This window comes from Telmatherina bonti, assembly GCF_933228915.1.
Source record: "Telmatherina bonti genome assembly, chromosome: 16".
Lineage (NCBI taxonomy): Eukaryota > Metazoa > Chordata > Actinopteri > Atheriniformes > Telmatherinidae > Telmatherina > Telmatherina bonti.
The window spans coordinates 13499677-13510322 of NC_136614.1; the positions used below are offsets into that span (position 1 = coordinate 13499677).

Below are 10646 nucleotides of genomic sequence, written 5' to 3' on the forward strand. Positions count from 1 at the left end.
AACCTGCCGCTGCTTCCAACTCGCAGAAAAACACCTCCAGGACTCTCAGTGTCTCGTTGATTTGCCTTTACTGGTCATGTGACAAATTATATGTACTTCACTCACAGGGATGGATACTTAGATATTTATGTTGTATTTGTATATTGTTTATATATCTATTTTTTTTGTACAAAAATAACTTAAATATGCCCTCCTGTGTGAGTTTATCAGTTCTATTTGCCAAATAGTTATTAATCTATTACAGTAGTGGATTAAAGCTCCTGTGTTCTTCCTTATTAGTAGTTTTTTTGGGCATTTGTGCACTTACAAGATGTACTGTATGAGAAGAAAAAGTACCAGCCACCTTCTTATTGTGATTTTGAACAAGTTTACCTTACTTAAAAAAGCAAAACAAAACAAGATAGTGTAGTGAAGATTCACACGGATGTGCATTTTACTTAGTGATAATAGGGCTTGTCAGCTGTTGATCACGTTTTCTACAATAAAACTGTGTGATAATAAACCCATGGTTGGTTTCAGTGGATGTGTGTGTGCTTGTTGACACAAACTGCATGATAAGACATGAACCACGGCACAGGCTGAGTTTTGTTTCTCACTGTTTCTTCGAGGAGGAAAAACAATCATTTGACCATTAAATAAAATTACTCCAAGGCCAGACATTAATGGTTATTTTGGAGAGAAACACAGGAATTCATTGGAATTACTGGATTGACTGAAAGCTAACTTTCACTTTTGTTATTTTTCTATTTGTGAAAATATATTACATCACAGAAGAGTCAATTACTGAGTTATAGACACAAGCTTTAACAAATAAAAGAGTAACCATTATTTAATAACATTATACAAAAAAGACACTAAAAGGGAAGGTTTCTTTGGTGATATGATGTAACAATGATCCAGAGAGAAGACCAGGCTACAGTGATACAGTATGAGAACGCTTATTTCAAAGGCTAATTTGCACATTCGTGAAATTGTGACAATTTTTTTTTCATGTATTTGTTCATATTTACCAAAGACTAAAAAATTGACCACACGTCTATCAGACTTACTGACACAGCAATTTACTAAAAGCTGCTATAACTTATGTCATGCCTTGGTAACAGTGTTGTTTTGTTTTTGTTTTTTTCAACAAGAGATGACGTAATGTTTTCTGTTTATTAAAGCAGCTCTGGCAGCAGCACATTGAGGCTCACGTCGACAAAGAAATATCCAATCAAAATACAAAACGTCACTACCAGGTTTGCAGCTGACCACGCCCCTTACTGGAAACAGTAGTTCCGGAAGAAGAGATTGTCAAGTTGAACACACTTATACTGACAATGAAAGAGTTGTTCACAAAATCTTGGTTTTCAAATGTATAGTAGTAAATAAATTTAAAAAATAAACAATTGCATTGAAATAAACGCCAGATAGTAATTTCTTAAGCAGTTAATTTCCCTCACATGTAACTGAAAGCAATTATTTCTTTTTAAAATCACATTTTTGCACACCCATTGATGTACATTCTTAAAATGACAAGTAATATGTCTTATATCATTACTATAAAGAAATAAAGATACAATAGATAGATAGATAGATAGATAGATAGATAGATAGATAGATAGATAGATACAATAGATAGATAGATAGATAGATAGACAGACAGACAGGCGCTTATGTAATAAAAAAGAAAAAGTAAATGAACACATAAATAAGAGAAATAGATAGATAGATAGATAGATAGATAGATAGATAGATAGATAATTTTCTTTCTTTATTCAGACTCTAGGTCCAATAAAAACAAACAACAGACAGACAGACAGATAGATAGAGAATGAATTATATTCTGAAAGGTATTGCCGGAAGTCACGTGTTCTTCTTCTTCTTCTACACACCCATATCATGATGTTTTTCCTAATAAGCTCACATTAACGCCGAAGCGTCATCTCAGTATCAGTCACTCAGTGACCTTTTGGCTGCAGCAACTAAAACATTAAACTTTACATATAGGAGCTTCGGAGACCGCGTTATTACTTTACATTCTGTGAAGTATTTTTGTTTCTGCGCGAAGACACGTCGCAAAAAAAAAAAAAAAACGCAGTTAGCTACTTGGCTAACCTTTAGCTCGGTGTTAGCCTGTGACGTCGTTCGCTGAAACTGTCTAAAAGTGGGAATTTTTTTTTCTGTCTGTTTATGTTTTCTCCACTGCATCGACATGTTGGACGGATCTCCTGCACAGGGCGATGAAGCCAATGTCGGCAACGTCGAAAACAACAAGCCATTATCGTTGATTGTCAGCAACGAAAGGGTCAACACGGGCATCAAAACGAAAGCGTCGCTGTTGAAGAAAGGAGGGAGGAAACTGCGGACCGCGGCCACGCTGCATCTCCAGAAACCCCCGAGACATTCCTCCACCGTCCGTCTGTCTGACCACAACAACAACAACACCACCTCCACATGGCCGCCCTCGGCTGGTCACAGACCCACATCTCACCCCAGCGCCCCGCATCCTGCTGGTCCCCAACACGGACTCACCCTCCATGTCAGGCAGGGGAGCAAGAGAGAGGTAAACAACACTGTTTCGGTCTTTTACCATTTAAAAAACAAACAAACAAAAAAAAAAAAACTGTTATTTGACAGTGAAGTGAGTGTGATTGTGAAGTAAATAAGACTATTGATGCGCACATTTATGTTTAATACTAATTAATAATAATTAACAGAAATGTTACGAGTATGAGTTAGGAGTGGGAAAATCGAATTGAAAAATCGGAATTTTTTGCTTAACAATTTTAAAAAAAAATTTGTTTAAAAAAGTTTTTTTTTTTCAAATAAATAAAATTAATCAATTCTAACACGTGTCTAATTTTTATTGTTTTTTTATGGATCTTTTTACTTGTCTTCTTGGGCATAATAGCAGCAGAATGATGGTCTGGCTGTCTTGTTTTTTTTCTAATTGAAATCAAGAAAAATGACAAGCAAAAACAATATTTAATTTTGGTTTTTTTTATCTACAAAAATCAGCAATATTGAAGAATTGTGAGAATCGTAATTTAAATCGAATCGGCACCCAAAAAATTAGAATCGAATTGACTACTAGGGCATATTGTCACAGCCCTAGTATGAGTAAGAGAAAGGTAAAATCCCTGTTTGTCGTTTTTACCATACAAAACTGCGATTTGACAGTGAAATGAGTGATTGTGAAGTAAATATTGATGCACAAAATTATGTTTAATACTCCCAAATTAACAGAAATGTTCTGAGTATATTAAGTCTTATATTCTTGCTGAAGGGTTTTCATTTCAACATTAGTGAATAGTTTGCAATTATATTTACATTTATTTCCATTTTTTTTGTGTGAATGTGTGTGTGTTCACTATTTGTGAAAGTAATGGAAACTGGAAGTTTGTTAAACTAAATTAGTATCTATGTAATTCTGAACTAAATGTTTTATTTATTCCATCTGGATGAAACATCTGCCCCAGGCTTGTACAGAGAGGCGGTGATAGTTTGTAGAAATAATTGAGGAACAAGTTTAACTTCCTCTTCTGGCTGAGTCAGGCAGAAGAAATTCCTGAAGTTGTAAAAGACAAAAACCCCCAGAAAAGCCATAGTTATAACTTTCTGATGTTTATAACAACAGTTTATGGTTGTTGCGTGTTGAAAATATTATGCATATGTTACTAAGTATTAGGGGTGGGGGGAAAAAAAAATAAAATCTGGATTTTTTTTTTTTTTTTTTTTGCTTCACGATTTTTTTTAACAAAAAACTTTTTTTTTTTTTTTCCAAACAAAAATAATCCAGTATAAAATTTGTCATTTTTATTGATCTTTTTACTTGTCTTCTTGGGCATTATTGCAGCAGAATAATGGTCTGGCTACTGGGTTGTTTTTATCTAATTGAAATCAAGAATAAAGATGAGCAAAAAAAAAAAGTTTTTATACATTTATTTAGTTTTTAATTTACAAAAATCAGCAATATCAAAGAACTGTGAAAATCGCAATTTAAATCAACTCAGCACCCAAATAATCAGAATCAAATTGGGACAAAAGCGTATAGTCACAGCCCGACAAAGTCTGTGAACTTTTTTAAAAGTCACTGTTGGAAAATGTTTTTTATTTTTACCAAGTGAATTAAACATTTGTCATGTCGTTTTCAAAGTTGACTATCAACGTGATCATTTAAGTTTAAATTACTCAGTAGAGCTCCATGTTGTCATGCTGTGGTATTAACAATAGTTTCTGTATTTATAGCTGCTGAAATCGAAAGGGAGCAGATTGGAGCGAGGGGGCGTCCAACCAGGAAGCCAGCCAACGCGTAACCAGCCTCGACATGATCAGATCGCTCACATTGCGAATACCCGGAGTCACAAGCCCAAGCAGAACCAAACACCCACTGCCTCGTCCTCCGCGAGGAAGAATGACAACCGCACCCCAAAGAAGCCCTCGTCTTCCCACCAGCCTGAACCTCACGAGGAGAAGAAACTGCTCCATGCCTCAGACAACGTGAAGATCCTGAGCGCTCCACATGTTGAAGCTGTCTGTGAATACCTCAAAGAGAGCGAGAAGGTCTACGCCGGAGCCAAGTTCAGCGAGCCGCCCTCACCCAGTGTCTTACCTAAACCACCCAGTCACTGGGTGGGAGAAAACCAGCCACCACGGTGCAACCAAAGCCGGGAGCAAATGACTGTTCATCTGAAGTCGTTGCTCAAGGTTCAAGAATGATCACGAGCCACAATCTGAAGTGTTAAATTGGAACTGATCAGGTTTACAAATAATGCAAATGAGATTCGTGGAGATGGGCCTTTAACACTGCAATATAATGTATGGAGTTTTTTTTTTTTTTTTTTAACTGTAGTACAATTTTCCATTGGCGAACACGCTGCTTGTATTTGTGAACAGCTTGGACACACTTGTTTTGCTGCTTGAAATCAGACTGCCGCAGTGTTTGTGTTACTGTATGTACGACGACGTTTCCAGCAGCAACACAGTCGGTGTCTCATGTTTACATTTCACACAGCGACGATGGCACTTTAATACTTTTGAACAGGCAGCCGTGTGTTATGACTTTTTTTTTAAGATGTACATAATATATTGTGAACATATATTTGTGTATATTTTCTTGTTTTAACTGAGATTCTAGTTTTGTTACTGAGGATTTTCCACAAAAAAAAAAAAAAAATCAAGGAAAAAATAGGTCCCCTGCGAAACTGAGGCACTTTGTAGCAGCTCATTCAGTGTGGCTCGATGGATGAAAGACACTTTACTGACTGATTTGCACTGAAACTATGTCGGAGAAGGGGAGGACTCATGAGCTTCATGTTCCAAAGTCCAGCGAGCTACTTTGATGGATTCACCAGCCAAGTTTCAGGTCCTGACTGGTGAGTCAGAAAACGGACGTTTAAAAAGAAAAAGCCACGACCTAAAGCTTCCAGGTGCTCGCTGAAGTTTCCTCCCTCCGCCTTTCATACGGGTCCAGTTGGTGGAAAGTCGGATCAGGGACTGAGAAGCTGATGAAGATGGTGAAGCCTCCATCTGAGCAGAAAACATTGTGAAAAATTGCACGAACAGCTGCTGTGAAAACCGCTGTCCAGTCTCCACACGACTTTTTCCTTTATTCTACTTGTTTTGCACTGATTCAGGGTGCAGACACGTGAAGCTGGATCCTTTCTCATCCTGTTTTTCATCCCTGCAAAACGGTGCTGACTGAATGCTCAGTCAGTTCTGGGGACGGCCGGCTGCGTTTGTTTTGTACCAAGTTTAATAACCGCTTGCTAACTCAGCTGTTGTCATGGACATATTTTGAGCAGAAAGAGTGTCCATGAGGAAAATTAAATAAGCCAGAAAATAGACGTTATATTCTGAGAAGCAGCGATGTCAGCTGATGTCTGGTCGAACGAAATGCACCTTGGTGTGTCTTACATTTATAAATCTGCTTTGAGGGACTTTTTCTATACTTATTACATTTTTTTCCATGTAATTTAAATATTTCTTTCAGTATTTGGTCAACACAAATTATAAACATGTTTCTGTGTCAGCTGAGACGATGGCGTGCTGCTTTATCGGTGGAGATTCAGGGAAACTGTTTTTTTTCTACAATCTAATGCGGCTTCATGTGGACGGAGTCCTTTAGTGTCGCGTTTTGACAGCGGACATGTCCTCATACCTTTACTGTGTCTCGTTTCTCACATGAGTGTTTACTGAGTACAGCTTGCATTTAGAACAGATCTTTTCTGTTTTACTTTGCTGGTTTTGGTGGTGGAAATGGGCAGCTGGGGATCTTTTTTTTTTTTTGTTTTTACCTCTGTGGCGTCAATCGAATGGAAAATTGTATTAATGTAGCAGACTTCACATTTTATTGCAGTGTTTCACAATCATTCTATTCAAGTTATGAATATATAGTCAACATGTCTTCATGTAACAATTTGGAAAAAGAAAATATTTTGGAAATAGTTTAACACCCAAATTAAAAATGGCATTAAAGTATTGGTAACCCCTACGTTGTGCTGACTCTGTGATTATTAAAGCGAAACACAGCTGCCGTTGTTTTCATGATTTTGCTGAAAAACATGCAGAAATTAAAACAGAAACTGGGAAATGAAACTAAACCGTGTTGCAAAAGGGAAGCGGATCTACCACAGCGTGCCGTCTTGAAAAGGCAGATCTATGAACTCATAAGTTTCCTGTGTCTGTTGCCAGATGTTGCATCAGATCGCCGTAACTGACTCACCATTTACACATCACCTGCTGTAACTTCCTCACAACAATTTATGGAAACAAAATGAGCTCAAGTAGAAACTGCCAACAATGCACACAGCAGACAAGTCAAAGCAGGAACACTTCTGATTTATAAATATTCCAATCTCGTTACATCTCGTTTATGTGGCCTAATAAAAGTAGAACACATGAGATGACACAAAAACTATAAAAACATATTTAGTACTGCTTGTTTGTAGTTAACACACGCCTGACACGCCTGTTCTGTGTTGTTTATGAAAATGCTTCCTTTTAATGTTGAACGTTTATACACATATTTGCAACTCGTTCAGACGACAGCTTATTTATGCAGTCACTAAATTAACAACATATAAAATTTTTTTTATTGAGCAAAGTTTAATACAAACAGCAGATCACCAACATCGTCCACCTGAGAGGACAATGAACTTCCTGCAGATCTACTCAGACCTTCATGTACTTGTTATATCTTAACGACACAGACTTTGAGATATTGTAAATTGTCTTTTGCTGATATAAATCCGAACCTTTTTGGTTAACGAGATTGTAAAGAAGAAACCATGAGAAAAAAGGACAAAGTACAAAGAAACTGCTGATGTCTTGCAGCTAGCTTGACCTTTTATGGCAGTGAATTTCAAAATAAAACTTCCAACACTGCTGCTAATTCCGACAAGACAAAGTAAGCTGCAGTATGAGAAAAATAATCTGCTGTTGTCAGTAAGCTAATAATCATTCTGCTGGAAACATGAATCCATGTTTCACTGCTTCACTGACCTGTGAAGACACTGAAGAGTGAAGTCCCACTGATAACCCCATGCAAAGAAAGATGTCAACAGGCACCAAAGATGAAAGTATCATGAGATTGAATGTACTAGTTTCTGAATAGTCATCATAAAATGCATCTTTCCCATTACGAATAAACAATAATGGGCAGAAAAAAAGGTTGTTTATTTTGTATAAACAAGGATTTAAGGCGAAGGAGATTTAGCCTTTATAGGTTCAGGCTATATATATATATATATATACATATATATATATATATATATATATATTTTTTTTTTTTCTTTCTTGAAACATGTATACAAAAATCTTTTGTCCGTCATTTCAGAATAAAATGCAAATGAATTGGATACGGCTTTTTCACGTATTTGGTTATTTGGCGCCATCTAGTGGGCAGAACGAAGAACTGCAGCGCAGTGGCTTCATGACAGGTTAACCAAGGACTCTTAGGTTATAAGGATTGTTTATTTGTGTTTAGGTCAGTTTTTAAAAGAAACACAAAGTCAGGAAAATGAGCAGCTTTTCCTGAAGTGTTTCCTTGACACAACTGTTAAATTAAAAAAAAAAAAAAAAAAAAAACTATTAATCTCCAGGGAAATTCAATAAGTGTCTGTAATGTGATCTGAACCTCACTGACATTCATGAAGAGGATTGCTTATGTCTGTATAGCTTACTATTTGTCAGAAAATGTATCTCAGTGATGACTGGCTGTTTAGAATAATGGTGTCTGGATATTTATGCTACATTACACCCCGTGTCTCCCTTCATGGACTCCTCTTCTTTTCCACTTGCTTATATTCTGTTTGAAGAAAAGGGTTTTGCATTTGGACCAGGATACCTGTATAAAACTGAATTTAATCTCCAATTTCAGATAAAATTTATAAGAAAAAAAACGTTTTCAAACAAAAGATCAATGCAGAGAATTTTCCTGCTGATTGTGGAGATAATCTTGAAATTTCAGCTCATGATGATTTTTGCATAGGAATTGATCGCAAAGGTCTTTTATGATACGTAAAGCAATTGAACTTTAACATACTTTTTATTTATTCTTTTTTAAACCAAGTGGCACCGGCCGTCTTTCAGCAACTACCTGTTTGCACATTTCATGTTTTTACAGTTTATCTGTGGAAATCTTGGCTTTCTCTGAGTTCGTGCACACATGGGCAACAGGTTTCTGAAAGAATCAAGGCGTTTGCATTTTTGGGCCAGAAGTTACAGCTCTGCGGTAGAATTATGTAAAAACACCAGCCTCTTGTATTGCAAACACATAAGAAAAGTGAATTAACTCAGATCTTTTACTGTGGTTGAAACGTGTTTCTGTTCACAAACATGATCAATAATTAAAGGGGATTTCCGGTTAAAGACCTGAAAATAAATAGGAATACATTTAAAGGAGTTAAAAGCTATCTATTTAAACATGTTTATAGCAGAGTTGTTGACTTGTTTTATTTGAAAAGTAAAGTGAAAATAAATCCTTTTTCAGGGTCTGGAGATCAGACATGAATTCCAACATCAGCCGGCTCCTCCAATCAGAGAGCTGTGAAAACCAGCTGCTCACACATCATTTTAACATTAACAGGGTTTCACTTCTTCTTTAATGATATTCTCCACACTCCAGCCTGTCAGATTTTCCGATCGTGGAAGTAAACTTGTTTATTTCCCCTCTGCTTCTCACTGTGAATCGTCCCGTCTGAGAGCTGGACCTGAGGTAAAGTCATCCAGGAACTTCTGGCACAAGTCTGCTGTCTGCTGGGCTGGCGGCTGTTTAGGCAACAGCAAGGTAAGCAGTGAATGTTTATTTTAATTCATCAGCTGTCACATGTATAGCTCACCAAAACGGATCCACCTTTTCTCCGGCTGCAGGTGTATGCTGGTGTTTAAAGGTGTTTTCAGTGATGTGTTACAGAAATCATCCCAACATCCTTCAAAAACAAGTCCTGCAGTAACTGGGAATTCCTTTGTCTGCATTTATTACAAATATTTAGGATAATTATCAGCAAAACATGTGATTCAACATATTTAATAAATCAAAGACCTTAAAGGGCCAATAAATCCAATAAATGGGGAAATAATTGTTTATACTCTAATCTAATTGTTTGAGAGGGGGGGTATATTGTCTCTTTGTGAAGACAATATAAACATAAACATGTTTCAAACAAGAGCTTATCATTAAGACAGATGGTCAGAAATGCAGTGTCAGAAGCATTTACAGGTGTTTATCTGATTGATTGTTTCTTTGTTTGTGTTCAAGATAACTAAAAAGGTTATGAACGGATTTTCAGGAAATTTTCAGGAGTTGTTGAAAACATGAAAAGGAAGAACTGATTAAACGTTGGTGGTGATCCGGATCACCGTTTGGAGCCAGGAACTTTGTAAAGGCCTTGGCGGAGGTTTACGCTCTCCCAGTGCGTTTCTGGTTTTATAAATGGCGTCTAGTTGAATCTCAGTCGGGGGTTTCTTCCTCCGGGATGGAAGAAAATAAAATCTACAGGTTCTGGTTTAAAAACAGCTGCTTATCTAAATGTCATGTGTTTACCTGATGTAGGGCACTGTTTATGTTTATGTCTGTGTGTTATACTTGCAGGGAGACTGAGGAGGGGAGGGGGGGCGGTGTGGTGAGAGGGGATGACTTCTGGTTGGTGGTATGAAGTGATGGTGAAGGTCTGCAGCCGGGCTGACCTTCTCAGTGGACTGGATGTGGTTTTACAGTGGAACTAGACCGATAGTTCCACTTATAATCTGCTTACCAACATCGCTTTGACACGCTGGCATCTGATTGGCTTAGATAAAAAGCTACCATGGTGAAATACACCAACAGGATCGTGGGAGTCGCATGCTGGTTCTCCAGAAGAACAGCCAACATGACTCTTCTTCTCGTTCCTCCTACAGTAGCCGGCATGTTGCTGCTGCCTTGATGCTGCGTGAGCTCAGAGCCGCTGCTGGCAGCGTACGATGCGCCTTGTCTTCTGTTTACAGTCCAGGTGCTCAGGAAGAGCATAAAAAACAAGTTCTCGCTCATATGTCCGTTTCACATTCACTTGTTTCTGGAGATTTTATTTTCATCTTTCAGAAAAACATACAAACATTTGATGTTAAATTCTTCACATTTCAAACAAATCTACTCTGAATATGATTTGACCCTTTATCAAGCTAGA

At 37.3% G+C, this 10646-nt stretch overlaps 1 protein-coding gene across 1 annotated transcript; it reads left to right on the forward strand.

Moving 5' to 3' along the window:
- The first annotated feature begins 1923 nt into the window (after window positions 1–1923).
- Window positions 1924–6469, forward strand: LOC306767125 (uncharacterized protein). Its single transcript, XM_079255045.1, has 2 exons — window positions 1924–2545; window positions 4231–6469. The coding sequence occupies exons 1-2, from the start codon at window positions 2195–2197 to the stop codon at window positions 4699–4701; spliced, it is 822 nt and encodes a 273-aa protein (XP_079111171.1). The 5' UTR covers window positions 1924–2194; the 3' UTR covers window positions 4702–6469.
- The last annotated feature ends 4177 nt before the right edge of the window (window positions 6470–10646 follow it).

Excerpts from the sequence above, each read along its gene's own strand:
- LOC306767125 (XM_079255045.1), top strand. The coding sequence starts at position 2,195 with ATGTTGGACGGATCTCCTGCACAGGGCGATGAAGCCAATGTCGGCAAC. Across the intron at positions 2,546-4,230 it reads GGCAGGGGAGCAAGAGAGAG|CTGCTGAAATCGAAAGGGAG; the intron begins GTAAACAACACT and ends CTGTATTTATAG.